The sequence below is a fragment of the Cydia splendana genome, chromosome 3 (genome assembly GCF_910591565.1).
Source record: "Cydia splendana chromosome 3, ilCydSple1.2, whole genome shotgun sequence".
Taxonomy (NCBI): Eukaryota; Metazoa; Arthropoda; class Insecta; order Lepidoptera; family Tortricidae; genus Cydia; species Cydia splendana.
The window spans coordinates 21,993,447-22,012,386 of NC_085962.1; the positions used below are offsets into that span (position 1 = coordinate 21,993,447).

The 18,940-nt window shown below is 34.5% G+C and overlaps 1 protein-coding gene across 6 annotated transcripts in view; it reads right to left on the reverse strand.

The window, feature by feature from the left end:
* The window catches only part of LOC134806771 (vascular endothelial growth factor receptor 1), a 56,830-nt gene that overhangs the window by 29,494 nt on the left and 8,396 nt on the right, over positions 1-18,940 (reverse strand). For 3 of the 6 annotated variants that reach the window (XM_063780102.1, XM_063780101.1, XM_063780099.1), the window contains exons 2-13: positions 13,271-13,618; positions 13,044-13,159; positions 10,248-10,416; positions 8,603-8,751; positions 7,828-7,987; positions 7,229-7,340; positions 6,359-6,543; positions 5,726-5,880; positions 2,750-3,032; positions 1,797-1,952; positions 1,298-1,425; positions 451-616 (exon numbers count right to left, since the gene is read on the reverse strand). In XM_063780102.1, coding sequence (XP_063636172.1) covers positions 451-616; positions 1,298-1,425; positions 1,797-1,952; positions 2,750-3,032; positions 5,726-5,880; positions 6,359-6,543; positions 7,229-7,340; positions 7,828-7,987; positions 8,603-8,751; positions 10,248-10,416; positions 13,044-13,159; positions 13,271-13,618 — 2,127 coding nt within the window. Of the gene's footprint in view, positions 1-450; positions 617-1,297; positions 1,426-1,796; positions 1,953-2,749; positions 3,033-5,725; positions 5,881-6,358; positions 6,544-7,228; positions 7,341-7,827; positions 7,988-8,602; positions 8,752-10,247; positions 10,417-10,919; positions 11,065-13,043; positions 13,160-13,270; positions 13,619-18,940 lie in introns of those variants that run through there. The other 3 variants (XM_063780100.1, XM_063780105.1, XM_063780104.1) reach the window with 3 other exon arrangements.

Sequence of the window (18,940 nt, forward strand, 5' to 3'; positions counted from 1 at the left end):
TATATATATTTTTTTTAATTTTAAAATATATAGGTTAGAAGTTATTTAAGAAAATAGCCAAAAAATTACCATTCCCCCCCTTTATCTCCGAAACTACTGGGTCATAAAGTTTGAAAATAATACACAAAATAGTTCTTTACCTATAAATGACAGGAAAACCTATTAGAAATGTGCAGTCAAGCGTGAGTCGGACTTAATGTACGGAACCCTTGGAACGCGAGTCCGACTCGCACTTGGCCGTTTTTTATAAATTATTCTGCAGTCACGTTGTAACAGGCACCGTTAGCAAAGAGAATATTGTCTTTGCCGTTAGAAGTTTACATCATAGGTATACACATTCCGATATTTAGGTTTTCGGCATTTCCCTTGCGATTCGTACTATCGATGTTCCACTGCAATTATAAAGTGCACATACTAGTAATTAAGTGTGACTTGTGTAGGTATACTTACTTACAGTAACCTGGTACATTTTTGAAGCCCTAGATGTACCACTTGTAGCCACACATTCGTAAATTGAATCGTCGGTACCATTTTGCTTGAATGTATAGGTTGAATTCACTGTGCTATAATTCAATGAACGTGTGATAACATTACTGCTTGCTATCTCATTTTCGTCCTGCAAGAAAGGAGAAAAATGTGTTTAATACTCATAATTATGTGAAGTTTTGCATTATAACTGCAACATATGTACATATGTAACTGATGCCATTTTGAATGTAATTAAAAAAAAAACTTTATTTATGAGCAAATGTCACAAATCATAACAGAGCGAAATTTGTGCTGACGATTTTAGGTATAGTATTAGCAAAAAGGTATTAGGTATTGGCTTTTAGATTTTAATGTCATATACTTAAATCTTCGAAATAAGCGAAAACGTTTATAAATTTTATAAATAAATGTGTACACTAAAATTGTTTGGAACATTCGCTCAAATAACGACCAATGTTTTGTTCACAAAGTACGAGTAAATATTGTATACTTGCGGTTATCAATACACAATAGGAACCCAAGTTAAATTGAAAAATAAACAGCAGGTGACATGGATATAGACGTGACAAATGTAGGGGATATCCTCTATAACTATAACTATTACTATCTTGAATCAAATTGGTCCCGAGGCGTAAAGCTCAGGGGGCCTAGTCAAGGTGACAAACGTACATCGGACAACGGACAAACGCCAAACGTAAGGTAAAAATGTATTCCATACATTATTTATGTTTCTGTTGGCATTTGCTATCAACTATTGTCATGTTGTCTAGGCCCCCAGATAAAGCCAAGTGAGAAAATTACAACTTACCTTGTACCACGTAATACCAGGCGGAGGAATAGCCTCTGCTATACATGTAAGTGTCACATCATTAAATGGTATCACCTCTTTCTCGGTAATGTCTTCAGCAGGCACTTTTATTGATGCTGCGCGAAGACCTGTTCAAATGTGAATTGGATATATTATATGGTATAGGTACATACATACGAGGGGTATACAGAATACAGAACGTTTTTAAAACAATAAAGATGTAGTAGGTATTAATTACTACACTTTACTCCATTCTAAAAACTTTCAGTCGGCCCCTCTCTTTTAAGAGTTTTATAATCTACCGAACCGAAAATCATACTTCACTGTAGCTAATGTTTAAAAAGTCTGTATAGTAAAACCGAGCGGCGTGTATAAAATTGTTCACATTTACCCCACTCGAGTAACTCACTTAGTAAAGTACCTAAGAGTGCTCGAAAAGCGCGGAATCGGCACGTGTAAACATCAAACTAAAAATATAATAACGTTTATTTTACTTTACCTGCAACTACAACGGAGATGGTTTCTGTTCGTTCTTCGCTAGTTACATTGTGATATGCAACGCATGAGTAATTGCCGGTGTGACTTATTAATGCGTCATTTATTTCCATTTTTGCGACAAGAGACATTGCGTTAGTTGAATATTCAAAGACGGCTCCTATGTTACATGAAAAAAAAAGCAATTTATAAATTATTAGCCAGTACCTTTAATGCCTCTTCAAGTATCGTAGAGAGTTCGGAAAGAGACGAGTCGTGAATGTATTGGGCCCCATACATTCCACGACTCTTCTCTTTCCGCACAAACTCTAGTAGGAACAAGTATTGGAAAAGCTTTCAATGGGATAGGCAACTGTCAAAGGTTTGTATTAATGGCGCCAAAATAGGTTTTTCCGTTCTCTGGTCTCGTTCTATGGTATTTGGCTTAAAGAAAACAAAAATCTGACACAATTCTAGAGAAAATACTTCGACCGGCCAACCCCGTTGTTCATCGTATTCTCGACCCACGAATAAATTCCAAAATCATGTTTTTCCAGTGGTTGTTACGGCTGTTACGTGAGCTGGTGTGTTGTGCAGATCGCATAAGCTGTATCAATATCAATATCAGTCAACAAATCAATTAACGAAATTGTAAAATAATTTTAACCTTATAAAAGGACATAGACATTTCATCCCGAAATTCATCCCCTATGGCCCTACAATAGGTGCGAATAATGTGTCTAGTTTGCTCCAAGTCTCTAAATTTAAAATATAAATTTAAAGGTAGGTATGTTGATACATATGCTGATTTAAAATAGACGGTCACTACTTTCTGTAACACATAAATGAGGTTGTAATATAGTTTTCATATAGGTACTCATATACATAAAAACTGTTGGAGCACATTTACCCAGCTAGGAGCAAAGTAGTCACATTTTACGGTAGGTACTATAAAATTGAATAAAAATCAATTCCAACCTGGTATCTCTTCGTCGTTCGGACCATGCCATTGGACAGACGTGAAGTCATACCTGGAGGCCAGACATCTTAAAATTAAACTATCCCCTTCAGAGACTTCCTTTACTTCCTTTCCCTCATTTTCAATACCAAAACCACCTTCTATCTCGTCAACAAGAAGGGCTTTAGTTCTCTGGTCATCCCCTTGGGTATTCGACGCTCTGCAAATGATTGTGCCCGGGGATTGAACTGGTAAATCAAGTGTAGAAACTATTTTATATTCGGATTCTTCTATTACGGTACCCTGAAAATATACATAGGTACTTTTAGGGGCCGCGTCAAGATGTAAAAGATACCTTTGGCAGGGTTAATTTATAAACTAGTATATTTTCCATTAACTAGTGCTTATAAAAAGTGGTGTTATCGTAATACTACATTCATAAACGCGTTACTGGCCTGAATTAGCTAAGTACATATGAATCGTTTGTCTGTACCTGCATTTTACTTATGTATTTGTAAGAAAGGGATAAAATATAATTTTATCTACACACATATCATAAACTCTCTATGACGCCTTAAAAATCCGTAAATAATGACCCACATTACGATAAACTGTTTTTCTCAAACATGCAATGAAATATTGATGTTATGTTCCTTATAATAGGCTGCGAAGTATGACGTTTCAGGTGCGGCTAGGACAAAAGGTCGTTAATGGAATTTCATACACGTCTTGCAGGCCTAGGCCGGCAAAGTCCTCTTTTTTAATTTTCATTTCACAGATATTTGTGGCACAGCATCGTGGCATTCATCCATAAAAAAAAACTAGAGGCAGTATTTGCTTTATGGTTCGTAATGACACTCTGCCACTACGCCTATAAAAAAAAACAAAAAACAATGTTTGCTATAATTTGCAGTTTTATTTATATAAAATCAACATGAACTTAATAAATAATACATTCAATAATTTTAAATTATAAATTTAACTACACAAATAAAAACATTTAAAATATTTCATCTAAACGTTAGCGGTAAAAAGGTCTACTCAAACACGCGTAGTTATATTTTTTAAATTGTTATGGAGGTAAAGTTGAAAAATATTCATTCTGTTTTATTGGATTTATGGTGCGTTGTTGATTTTTTGACTTTAATATGAGTTCCGACGAAATAATGAAATTAATATTAATTGTAATCGTAAGTAGCTGTTGGAATTGGCAGCGTAAGCAGAATTGATTTTAATAACTTGCTGCCTCTGCCGCCAAGTCAAAGACGAAGTATGTATATGGTTGCTTATGGCAATTTTATTATTTGAGAAACTAAGAAAAATGGCTTACAGTTTATTAGAAACAGTTTTGTGGCATATTTTAAATGAATGTAACTACAAACTCGTCAACACTGTGGAAATTATACTTATTTACTCCATGCATAAGCAACGATGTTAGTGAAACATGATATCAACATGAAAGACTATGTAAACTTATGTGACGAAAACGACAGTCAGACGGATACAAGGCAAAAAAATCAAAGATACATGAAAATATACGGGTAGTAAAAATACACGACTCGTGTAAAACATACGCGTGATAATGATATAGGTACGTGTTGGTTATATTTTGGGTGAAGTTTACTTTTAGTTTTTTCTATAAATAAAACTTGGGTTTCGTGGATTTTTTATTTTATTTATTTCATTGCATGTTTGAGAAAAGCACTATACATACCTCGGCGGGAAATGGGGTTGCCCGCGCTCAGACCTATCCGGCCTCGCTTCGCTCGGCCGTCTATATGTCTTCGGCCGGCAACCCCTTTCGTCCCGGCCTCTGTAGTAATGTACTATTATTACAGCAAACTTCTTATCTGTGAAAATGTGGTAATAGCTTCATTACTATATCAGAATCGATTTGGTAATGCATTCAAATTTCGAACATCTCTGAAAAAAAAAGCAATTTGATTTGACCCCTATTCTAATATCAGTCGAGATGACGTTTTATTCGAAATCAAATGACAGTTGCATACAATATTGACAAATCCCGCATGTAAGTTGGTATCGGACGATATGGTAATCGACCCCGACTCTAGTTTGTCTCTGAATTTAAAAAAAACTACGGATGCGTGACATGCGTGAAAAAAGTTTTCTTTTGCCGCCATTTGACGTACAGTTTATATTTTAATTAATTTGTAAGTAAAAAATTATTTGTTTTGTTGTTTTTAAAGTAACTATAACAAAAGTTTCGTGTAAAATGTGCGATAAAGATATTTCGGAGACGCCAGCTCATATCCGCGAGATCCGCCAGAGAGGAAAGTGCCCCAATGTCGGCTGTAATATGAGGTTAGAGAATATATCATAGAAAGTTTATAATATGTGTGTAGATAAAGTAGTGTATGTAACTGTACATAATTAGGCATTAAAACACTCGTGTGATACTATTATGAAACTCATTTCATTCGTTTCATAAACCCACACTCGTATTTTGATGCCTTTTATTATGTAGCAGTCACATAAACTACTATTACTAAATCAGGCCCGTAAAGTTTTATGAATAAGGGGGTTAATCTACGCTATACAAAACATTATCTTAACTGGATCAGCAAGTGCATTAACGTATGTCTAGTTATCGCCACGTGCTGATAATATTCTGCTAACCGGCACAGTACCTGCGTGAGCAGCAGAAGTTGCTAAGCGGGCGAGAAGTTCAAAATGATCTTAACGCGACTTTATTGTTAAGGGAATAAGAGCGTGACAAGGTAATTTTGAACACCTCGCCCGCTTAGCTTCTGCTGCTGACTGTACTATGTAATTGTTCGTTTTTGGATGCGCTTTCATTTAAGAAGGACTATTTTGTCATTAATGTCATTATACGTACATTTTATAAATGTTTGATGTGTTATACTTTAACACTATTAAAAGTCTAGCGACATAAGAGTAGTTATAGAGTAGGTATTTATTATGACATTACTGTAACAATGTATCTGAAAATAAAAATATAATAATAACAAACTTACTTTTAAAGGAGTGTCGAGTTCTTTGTTTGATTGAATGTCTATAAAAGACCACTCGACGTTTGGAAATGGATAGCCGGTCACTTCGCACACCAATTTAACTTGTTGTCCTTTTAATTTTCTTCCTTCACTTAGATGGAAAGTTACTCGGGGAACATCTGCAATATGTATTTAATTATTAGTACTTCATTGCTTATCTACTGCATCCAGCCCAGTTTTCCAATAGTTGTGGTACTTCGCATTTTGTTTTTTGTATCAACTTCATTCTTCATTTTACATCGAATAATTTTAAGGGATTTATCTTATCTTAAGGGTCTTATTCAGAACATATAAAATAATTAAGTAATTAAAATACACAAACACTGACTGACTGCAAATTTTCACGCCGCACAAGCTTTGCTATACCTTTAAACTACCCCCGGAAATCTGTATAAGTTTATATTGCGTGATTACTTCAATTGCTATAAGTACTATCCTTACTACTAGAGGTATTTGGCAGCTAAACATCGATGGAGGCCAGTGTGGCGGATCAAGCGATATATTAGATATGTAGCAGGTAAAAAAAGCTAACAAAGTTCTACCAGCTCTCTGTCATGGAAGTTATTATTCTTGATTAATTAATTCTCAACTACTTACCCATCACATTTAAATGGTTGGTCAGTCTTTGTGTACCGTTAGCATTAGTTGCCTCCACTGTATAATCTCCTGTGTCAGTAATGTCCACATCATTGACAATTAACACGTGTAAAATTTTTATTGTTTTATTTTGTTCTATTTTGTACTTAGTGCCATTATTAATTCTCGTGTTATTATTCTTGATACTGAAATTAAAATAACATGTCAAATACTAATTAAGAAATAGCATATTCATATAGTTATAATTAACTCATAATAGGCATAGGGTGGATATATTAAAGAAAATTAGAAATATGTAGGTGTATGCATTCATGTTTCATCATTCAATACTAGTCGTCGCGTACCTAAAAGAAAAATTATGATTTATGACTAAGACATAATTATTAAAATAAATTAGTGTTAGTATCGTTTCCACAACTTTTCTCGTAAAGCCGCTCCCATACAATCAAAGTTTCGCTCTCGTAAAACTCTTATAGAGCGAGTAGAAGTTTTGTATGTAAAACTTCTACTAGCTATATAGCCAATAGGAAATTGTTTTGTATTACAATTTATAACAATGAAAACTAGTATGTACTTGCTTGAATGTTCATGTGGCATGTTATTTGAGAATCTAATACCTCTAAGTCTAAACGAGCAATTCTTGTTTAATTATATATAGGTATATATTTCGGGGATCTCGGAAACGGCTCTAACGATTTCGATGAAATTTGATATATGGGGGTTTTCGGGGCCGATAAATCGATCTAGCTTGGTCTTATCTCTGGGAAAACGCGCATTTTTGGGTTTTTATAGGTTTGTCGTTTTAAAATGAGAGCGTGACTCTAATCGCATGACAACGGCAAAGTTCTTATTACTCTGCTACATACTTACAATTTGTATTCTGGTGGTGGGTATCCGTCGATTTCAAAAGCAAACTTAAACTGTGGATTCGATGTGGTCGCTCTATCTGGCCCATATCGTTTGAGTTTCAAATATGGTGTCTCTGAAATTATTTATTTATTAAAACTTTACGACGTATAACAAATAAAATGGCGGAATTGTAGTAGGTACATAAAATAACACTAGCACTGGTCACAGGGAATAACGAATTTAATAAAAAAATATTTATAATTTTATATTTACTAGCTTTTGTTTAACTTGCCCTGTTAGTATGTACCTACGTTAGTTAGTTAGTGTGACAGAGGTAGTGAGGTAGTCAAATCTTGGAAACTTAATTTGACCCACTTCCCGAAATATATAATATCCAATTGAGCTGAAATTTTGTATACATATGTAAATAGGATGACAATACAATATTATGATGACATGAGAACTCTGGGAACTCTCTGATAAAACAACGCAAACGAATTGTGTTTGATGTTGTTAGAATTGTCTCGATGGAAAGAAAAGTACAGTCAGCGACAAAAGCTTGTACTTAAAATGAAATTTTAGCCAAAACTTATTTTAAAAGTGTAATAATTTGTATTTACTAAGATATATCATCTTCTGTGTATTCGTCGATATGTCACTGATTCCTTTTCTTGCTTCACAAATATATTCTCCAGCATCTTTTTCACTTGCATTTTTAACCCAAATTGCTCTGTATAGGATGTCGGTATGGATTTCATATTCGTTGGACTTCACATCATCCTGAAAATTAAGGTAGCGCGTAAATATTTATTCATTATAATATTAGTCAATTTGTGTATTTATTAATTATTCACAACGTGGTATTCAAATGGGACAGTGAAAGAAAATCAGATACTTAGAATAAGATATAATTTAATTTAATTCACAACCATGTGGCCGATTTTAATGATAAAAAAATACATTAAGTAATGGATTTGAAATAAAAAATAGAGAACGAAAGTGAGTATATTTTCGTTTATATTGGTCATAAATACCTACTTCTATAGTGACTTTTTTCCTTCCTTAATTTCTTTATCGCAATCATTTTATTATATTTTAATAATATATATTTGAATATGAAAAATTCTAGGGTAGGATTTCAGGTAAGATGGATGGGTTTTTATAATGGAGTCTTGATTAACTGTAAAATCTGCCTTGTCGTTCCTCTTATAACAATCTTAGCTACGCCTTATAGTTTTTGATTTTCTCTTTCTGCTCTATTTGAATTAGAGATCCTGTAGGTACTTATACTTACTTATTGTTAAAAATATATGAATAATAAATATAAAGGCCGTATATATTAACATTTAACAAAATTAATTTTCATAACATAACACCTAAAAACTACAACCATACCTCAGACAAAGGCCGTGGAGTTATCCATCTCAGTGAGATAGCATTGTTTACAGTGTAGTTGACAGTACAATTCATAAATATTGTCTCACCCGCGAGGAATCTATTATCTCTGCTTGCTATTTGTGGTTTCACCGCATCATTTGAAACAGCTGCAAAGTAATGCGTTTTAAAAACATAACACATATACAAATGAAGCTTAAAGTACTTAAGTGTTACACTTAAAGAGCTGTAGATAGATACAAATTATTTTCTTTATTAAAATAGTTTATTCTACCATTTTCCAAAGAAGGCTCATCAAATGAAAAATACCTCATTAAATAATTACTCCTAGCTCGTGCTCTGTTGTATAATCGTAGTATCATAAACGTTACTTTAATGATTCCTAATTTTATAGCATTTAAGGTGATATTTGGATGGCAACTGCAGCAGCATTACTGCTGCAACGTTGACGCGGGCGGTCGTGGATGGTTATATTTCACCTTGGTGACCCATCTTTAGATTGAGGCCAAACATATGCAGAAAAATAAAAGCTGTCTCTTCTGCTCCCGAAAGTTAAGGATAGTGGAACCTAATTAGGTAAGGATTGTTTCTTAACTACCTACATATATTGGTTCGAACCAATCTGGCGTAATTTTAGGCTGTCCAAATTCGTAGACATTTATTTCACCAATTTGCTTAACTTTTGTGTACAGACAAAACAAATTAGAACCTAAATCTCTGTAGAACCCCAGTGTATAAGTATCACTATAACAACATATATGTAGAGCTTCTGTATAATTATTTACGTCTTTATCTAGAAATTTTTACGACTTTGTATTTTATGAAAATCACTCATCTTCAGGTGACAACCAAAACTCACTAATTACCATTACAAGTTCATAGCCATAGTGAACCGTATTAGTAACATAATAAGGTTGATTTTGGTTTAATATTTTTTTTGTAATTAATGAGTTTCGGTTGTCACCTGGCATTATATTTACACAATATTAATAGCTATTTTAAAATGTTTGTCATTATCTCCTTACCCTCGTTGAAGCCACTTAATATAAAAACAACCGAAATGTTTACCTACTTCAATTGTTTTTCATCTTAGCGTTACTGGGGGCCGATTTTTGAATTTCGACCGCTCGATTTCGTGTATTTCGTTCAATAATATCTCCACTACTAGGCGTGTAAATTCTACTAATAGAATTGGAATCGAGTGATCTATACCACTAGATTTCAAATTTCGATCGCTCGTATTTCAAAAATTAGCATTTCGCCGTTTTCCACCGATTTTCGAGTGACGAAATCGAGCTATCGGAATTCAAATATCGGCCCCCTCAATCGGTAATGATCCCAACATATACTTACATTCATAACATACACCTACTTGAGTCAAAAGATAAGTTAAAAATATTAGTAAGGCTTATTATTTGTGCACAGACAAGTAAAACACAGAAAGTACAGAAACACACCAAAGAAAGTAAAATGAAATTGAAGGAAGCAAGAAGCAGGCGACATGAAACAGATTTGTCAAACAAATAATTAGATTAGTACGACAACATACACAGAACAAAAATTAAAACTGAATAAAACCACCACACCATGCTACCTCAAGTAATTAAGTCATCTCTACCTTACAATCAATTTGGGTATGACTTACTAGGTAGACGCAAATGAATGTAGGCACTTTTCCGCGAGGCATAGCTGCCGCGACGCCCCTCGCACGTGTAAGTGTAAGTGTCAGTCTTACGCACTCTCACTAAAAACCCAATCTTGTTTATTCTGACTATCTTGCTTTGATTCGATTTCACCTGCTGTGTCTCATTCTTCTATCGTCAATAAATCATGTATAGGTTAGTATTGTTGTACATTTTTACAGAATAAATAATGTTTTTCAATTTTTAACAAACTCAGTGACTAGGTAAAATAAAGATTAAATTTGTTTTACACATCTGTTGGAATAAAATGTGTTCAAATTGAAAAACATATTATCGTAAACTCTTCCACGAAAATGTAAGCAAACAAACACATTTTGTTTTGTCACTAATTTTAAGTGCCATACTTTATTCACCCCTTTGTAAAAAAAATTGAACAAAAGCACCTATTCATTATTTATTCTAAAAATACTATTAAAACAATTCTAATCAAAAATGGAAACCTCTAATAAGTTCTTGTGTCATCAAATAAAAGCGTCTGACAATATTCACTATAAGGAGGTTGAACGTTATTCCAAAAAACCAATACCGCTAATCTTTACTCTCACAACAATAGCCATTTTCGTGCAAGAGTACTATGTAAGTAAAATAAAATTAGCACGTTTTTAGACACCTACTTATATCCAAATACACTTTTGTTTGGTTTCGTGACCCGTTCCTGCTAAATTCACATATCAGTTCTGTCATCGGCTCTAAGTCCACAGTGTCGGTTGAATCTAAGATGTATCCCATTTTAGCATTATATTGACTCTTAATGAATTCCTGTGTATTAATGATGAAATGACCTTTAATGAAAGTGATTACCATGCCATTGAGATTAATTTATCTAGCTAAAAGCTATTTTTTTTCGCCCTTCATGGTATCAAAGTATCTCTCATGCAAATAAGTAGTACAACTACAAAATATTTAATTCCAAATTACATAGTTTTGTACAAAATCAGCGATCATTTATGTTTGTATTGTACAGCAAAGGCGTGATCATTCTCTGTTAATATTTAGTAGGTACCTAACATGCAAATGTTGTAAGGGACACGAACATTTTGTTAAATTTTTTATTTTTTTTTACTACAAGTTAGAAAACATAATTTGAACTTGGAATAAATAAAATAATAATAAGTAAATACCAGTAGCGGCGGCTTCATACAACCCGATTCCCACCGGCTTGCCTAAAATTTATTGCTACATATATATCCATAACGAAAACACTAAGTATTACCTTGTAATCGATAACACGATTTACTAAAGCTTCACTATTGATTAAATTTCAACTAATCATAGCGGGCGCGCGGGCGACTAAGTTTAAGCTTGAGTATTCATTCATGAGCCACCACACACATACGAAAACTCACGCACACGCTCATATAGTTCGCTAAAGAAAGTCCGCGTATTTACGCATCAAAATAACACGGTTTTGTATCGAGTTATTCATTTAAATAAAAACCTTAAACGTAACATGATAAGGTTTATATTGGAAAAATGCACGCACACAGTCAAAGTCCGCGAGTGGCGTAAGTGCGTACAGCACCACAAGTACCACAACGGTGTCTGCTTCATTTGAATTTAAACCTTAAATACAAATAGGTAAGATTTATATTGGAGTGTAATGTTTCACAATTTTGAATCGAGTCGCGTTTGCCGCTCGTGTGGTTAATGTTGCCGTACCAAAACATTGAATTGAATTAATGGGTAATTTTTTTTTGTATTTTGCTATCATTAATACCAAATTTTCTAAAAACCTTTAAAAAAAGAAATTTTATTACAAAATCTAAGAATATTATGGAGTCGCAAGTTTAATTAAGGTAATTTGATAACGAGGGTTTCTTCAAGGAAAGTACTGTTTATAAATTTGTAGTAATAGGTTTTGGAAGTCCGTAGGTCGTGGGTGAAAATGGAATAATATTATGACAACACTTCCGTTCCGGTTATTGCCAAGATTTGTTGTTATTGTTGTTTTTATTAGTTTTATAGGTTTTAATGAGATTTTACTTAGTTGTGTGCATATATTTATATATAAAGACTAAAGCAGTGAATTTTTGAGTGTTATTAGTGTTGCGTATTGTTCGTGCAGGTGTTTCAAGGTCAGTCCTTGTTTTTAACAAGCTTTTATTAGGTCGATCTGTATGTAACTAATGTAATGGAATCTAAGGTAACTAATTTAAACATCTTCCAAGGATCGTAGCGTCATGAAAATTGGCAGCTGTATGTAGTTCTGCTGACAATACAATAATATCATACTGTCGAACTGATCTGATGATGGAGACAGGAGGTCGCCATAAGAACTCTGTGATGAAACAACGCAACCTAATTGTGTTAGGGGTTTTTAGAATTGTCTCGATGAGTATTAGTTGTCTGTCGTAAGAAAAGTATAGTCAGCGATAAAAGCTTGTACCAAAAATGAAATTTTAGTTAAACTTATTAGTTAGGATTGTTAGGAATTTAGGAGTAGGAATTCGCTTTTGTCATACACGACATACACTGTTTATGTGACGTCAGTGATGACAAGTATGGCAAAGGTAGTTATACACTAACTGCAAAAGAACGAACTCAAGGACACACCTAGCGCTTTACTTTACCTTCGCTTATCATGAAAAAATAAGTACATAATGTAGGTGTTTCATGTAGGTGTTTTTTTTTTGCTCCGAGTTGTCTAGCGAAAAATTCCACGCGCCGCCACTGGTAAATACTGAAGTGAACTTGATTAGATACGCAACTATTGTACTAAGTCTAATTTATATACATACCATAGTTAAATTAACTTGTACGTCAGGAAACGTGGGTCTACATTCAATAATTGTCTTGGCACCAGGTTTCACCACATAAACGATTTCTCTCATTGGCGCTATTAAATTTTGCGGATCTAAAATCACGACATTAATAAATTGGTTATCTGTCCTATTTGCGAAATCAGTGTATCGTTTAGGGTTAATTCGAATACGAATGAGACCGAAATATAAAAATTTGATCTCACCATTCACGTAGACGTACGTATATGAGATGTGTTCATTGTTGGTTGGTTCCTCGACCAGGTCGGTAAATATTTGCGACGGGTCGACTTGATCGTCGTGGCAGGCGTAGTAGCCGACAGCGAAGGGATCCACGCTGAACAGATCTAACGCTATTTCGTACTCGTACTCGTTATCGGACGGAGCCACCTTTCGCAGTATCTTTTTAAAATCCGTGTCTTCGTCCTCTGCCGCTTCTTGTATTGTAAAATTTATTGGCCTTTTCCCTTTACAGTGAATGGTATAGTTTTGTTTATTTTGTAGTAATATTTCGTTAGGTGATAAAATAATAGGACCACTTATTTGTTGAGCATCTGAAAATGATAATTAATTTCATATCGGTACTGAAAAAATTACAGGCCAAAACTTTCAAATTACTTATTTGCAATTTCGCTTTCAAAATTGTTCATTTTAATAAATTTGACAATGTGAGGTATGCGATCGATACGTAACATACTTATTTAAATAGGAAGGTATTTTGTACGATTCTATATTATGGAGTTATACAAATCCGCCGCCGACATATTGATATAAAAATATTAGAGTCTAAGTGAAGGCTGGAGCCCTTATAGTTAGGGAGGCGAGGTAGCTAAATGGCGTAATTCAACGGCGCCGTCGAGACCTATCAGAATCGAAAGATAAAATAATTTCGAAAAGAAAAGCTCGTATGGCAAAAACCATTTTAGCGGTGGGTTTGGCGTGTACGGTTTTTCAAAAATGTTAAAAAAAACAGTTACTTGGGCATTCTCGAGCGCGTCAGATATTCATACTACGTATGCCCCGAGTGCCTCTGATAACAACGGTATACTAATCTGCCGGTTTGCGTGGTGGGGGTAGGCATATAAAGTAGTCAAAAATGCAAAAAAAAAAAATTACTCGAGCGCGTCAGATTTTCGGAAGGGGTGTTAAGTAGGCCCCAAGGAAGCTTCCTTTAAAAAAACTGACGATTTCGGCGTGACGATAAGTTACGATGAATTTTTGAAAATGCAAAGAAAAAAAGATTTTTGTGAAATACTCGAGCGCGTCAGATTTTCATAGGGGAGGTTTATCTCGGTATCCTGAAAGCATATTTTTTTAATCTGACAAAAATGTTGGTGGGTTCTCTTAATCTGACCGAAAAAGGTTTTTTGGTTTCTTTTTTTTCCTTTCTTTCTCCTTGATAAAACGGGGAATTTAAGAATGACAATAAAATTACCTTTTTTGTTTATTTAAACTTTTTTTTTGTAAAATGTATCGTTCGCGACTTATATGCCGCAACGCGTTCTTAGGAAGACGAAATGGCTCCTCCACACTTCCGGTCATGCGGAAACCGGCAGATTTTGTATTTTTAGTAGGTTTTAGATTATATTCTTCAAAATAAAAAATAAAAAAATCGCGCTCGAGAATGCCGGATTAACGTTTTTTTTTTACAAGTTCGCGACCCTATAACTCGGCGGCGTCAAGGACTTATCGTCAGATTAGTTAAATTTAGTCTTTAAACACTAAAATCAACCCCCAATATCTTAATCTGAGGCGCTCGAGTATTTCAGACTATCCATTTTTTTTTACTAATCTGATCGTCTATCCTAGGCGCGCGTCACTACATATAGAGCTAAATACTTTACAAGGTTGTTCTATTAGGTCTAAGGTATCTCTCATATCTTAAACTGCCACGCTCGAGTATTGCCGAAAATTCCCCTATTCGCCTCCCTAACTATTACATCAGAAAAATAAAAGTAGATTGATCGTTTTACTATGAAAATATTTATATGCACCATGATTTTTGATCCCATAGCCATACCCTGTCAGGTGAATATGTAGGTCATATTATCTTTTCATATGGGACCAACCACGAAAAGGATAACAAACGCAGTTCCTTTAAGGATGACTCACGCTAGAATGCCTAGAACGGTCCGGGTCCGTGCCGACGCGTCCGATACTTCGTTTTTCTATCGAGAGCACCAAGTGATCACCGATCACCCGTCGTAGACACCCGGACTGGTCTAGCGTGAGTCATCCTTAAATCTTTCAACATTTGATCAGTCGAAATGCAAGTTGATCTTTCGGTGTAGGTAAGTTGTTCGGTGTGATATACATATATATTCACCTTGCGGAGAATGCAAAATACTCTGTAGGTACCTACCTACTAGTAGTACATGTAAAAGTTGTATTCGAGTACTGTAATCATTGATTATCCATTTTTGGGGAATAGGGAGTTAGTTTTTAAACGCGAGCTTAAGAATATTATTCGTTCAGCGTTCAGAAACGAATTCCTAAGGTACCTACCTATAACTTAAAAATCTATTATCTATGTTACCCCGCGAATCGAAGTAACCTCAGTTTACCGGTCATTCTGAATACTCCACTGTTCAGAAATCAAGGCAAGCTCGAACAGATGTTAAACTCTGGGTCCTTCCCTCTCTAACTAATTTCAAAAGTATCAACCCTTCTTGAAACTTGACATGCACGTCTGGCCTGGGCAAAATCGTAAAAATGTTGCGGTACGCATAATTTGATAACCATAATCCCAACAAACATAATTCAGGGACAAAAATGTAGAGAATTTAGTGAAGAACATTATTGCTCATTGGAAATTTTATAGTAACTTCAACCGTTTCTCCAAAAACAATGAAAATCTGGAAATTGGGACGTAAAAGAGAGGGACACAATCTGACAAGGTGTACATATACCTAGCTATAATTTTTATGTACCTACATAAGCTAGGTGCAAGTCAAGTTCAATGCTTTCTTACGGTTGCGACTGTACAGTCGAGTCACCATCATACATTGTAACGGCCAAGGTGCTCAAAAATATCTGAACAAGCACTTTAACGCCATGCGCGCGTCTATATTTAATGGCAACTGTACTTTGAGCTAAGAACCCGTACTATTAACGGCGATGGCAGATGTAACACGAGCTGGTAGCCACTCATGTCCTATCCGATCCATTAATTAGCGTTGCGCACGTAGGGTGCGGCGCGGGCGCGGTCTACATTCACCAAATTAATCCTACAGGTTCAACAAATGAACTACAACAATTGGTCATATCAACCTCCAAAACAATTACCAATTAAGTAATTAAATTCCCGCGGTGCTAATCGATGAGAGGTCATCACAATAAGTGACAGCAGTGACGTGTTTGCGAGCTAAAAGACGTGTGTTTGTATAGACACGTTGTTAGGTTACTTAACAGAAGAGTAGGTGTATATGTAACTATAATTAACTTAAAATCTGCCTCCATATAATTTATAACCACTAATTTCGCTCGCTCGCATTAACGTCCAAAATATTTCAAAGTATTCTAATTCAAACTGTCAACACCCTGTACCCATAGTGTAAATTTCATTTCATAGCGTGACGTGACGTACGCGTTTCCGTTACGTGTCATTTTGTATGGGATATTGAGTTTCTAAAACGTCTCGGTTAGCTCGCTGTTCAAAATCCCATACAAAAATAGACAACGCAAACGCGAACGCACATGCGGTCACGCTATCGAATGAAATTTACACCAGGGATTCGTATCTCGAGTGCAAATAGTCTATACCTACTATGATGTTTCAATAATATAATAAAACGATACAGTTAATGTTTCTTAAAACTGTCAGTAGGTATTCAAGTTGCCAGTAATGTACCTATCTTCTTTATAAACCGTGTTTGTTGCTAACAACCGGATGGTCCGATATGAGACCGAGCGAGCATCCTGCAGAATGAGATATTTCCTTTCATAACCAACAGTCTAGTAAATTGACTTTGTAGAAATAAGTAAGTGTATAGAAGTAAAACAAGTTTTTTTTATGCGTAGATTTACATTCAAAAATCTTGTTGGTGGTAAAGTCTTTATGGCATTTTGTACAATTATGTTTATGAAAATACATTATACACCGTGTTTTTTTTGATTTCCGTTAATTTCAAGGGCGCATACCTGAGCTTAAATCAAGTAACTTTCCCAAAGACACCGATATTCTAATTAACTCCATTTCGAAGATAATCAATATTTTATTTTTTTCCTATAAGGCCTCTACAAGCTTGTACACTTGCCTTAAGGCCGGTTTACATATTGATTAGTGTTTAGAATGAGTTCATACATTTGCTACTAAACTTAAGTAAAATCTCGGTCGATCGATGTTCGAATTGACATTGATATGTCACAGATTTCAATTGTTTGGTTTAGTTAAATGTAATGCCCGTGGTACAACAACGCTATATGCTACATTTAATTACTTTTTAATATTATTTTTTCTGAAAAAAAAAGCAAAAAAAATTTTTTTTTTTTCAAAATTAACTATGCCATTTAGTTTTCTTAAACGTACTTAACCATACCCCGAAGTTAACGGAATTCAATAAAAACACGGTGTATATAAAATAAATACCTAGTACATACTAAAATAAAACCTTTGGGTCCCAAAATAATCCAAGTATTTAACTAACGCAAGTATATTAGTATAACTTATATTATTTTTAAGGTTCAAACCACGTATTTTTGGTTACTCGTGGGACATGTTCGGAGAGCCTATTATTCGCATTATCTCAAATGCTGCCGACCGTTAAACCGTTGATAATTGTTTGTCAATATCCGTTATTTCGACAACTGTATTTGATAGCAAATTACAAAACATAACCAAGCTTTGTTAAGTTTTATAAATCTCCATTTTCAAGCATTAAAAGTGCTGAGGACCGCTTACCGTTGCCTGCGCATTACTTGCTACCTAATCCATTCAATGTTATATAGTATTTTATATGACTGGTGAAAGTTTGAATTCGACTAGGTACTTACTTACTAGTACTACTTACACCTATTACTTATTATTGATTTGTAGCATAAAGGAGTGATTGACTACTAAATTGTTGATTAAATGATAATCATCGAGTTGGCTGTTATGGTCTAGGTCTAGTTATTGTCGTAATATTCTTAATAGGTATTTAGTGAATTAAAAAACCCATTGGTTCTTTAAGAGGCTTATCAAGTAAATGAAATCCCGAAAAAATATTTCAATTTACACCATTACTTATTTATTAAACAGCATTCAATTACAAGCATCGAGCGCGCAATGGAAAAACACCTAAAATAATCCTGTTGTTTTTGTTTATACGAGTATCATTAAACCGAACGTAAAGCATAAATCATACACTAAGATAGGTAAGTATGTAGACTTTACAATTCATAATCATAACATTGATCCAAGGTTACGCTAAATCACGTGAGAATGAGAACGAATTTGTCTCAATTGAATATGACAGACAAGAATAAGATAGGAACGTTATCATTGGTAAATATTACATGAAGTACTAACTAACAATATACTCGTATCGTCGTATCAAAACCAAAAATACGTAAGATGTATACGAATTACCATAAAGTGGGGTGCCTAAAACTGGAGATAGAGAGATAACATTCGTTTTTTACAAATAACTAATCTATGTCGTTGAAAGCTAACCCTATTACGCTCATAGATCCTGATTCAATAATGGTAAAACCTATAGTAATTTACCTAACCCAGAGAGGGTTAAATTCTATTCTGGGGACAGAGGTCCCCAGAAAACCCATTTGACGTTAGTACAAAAGTGGGAAAAATCATATTTAAATTGACCTTAATTGATGTGGGTCAATACGGTCAATAAAAGGGTAACTGTCAACAAATATTTAATTACACAAACGGG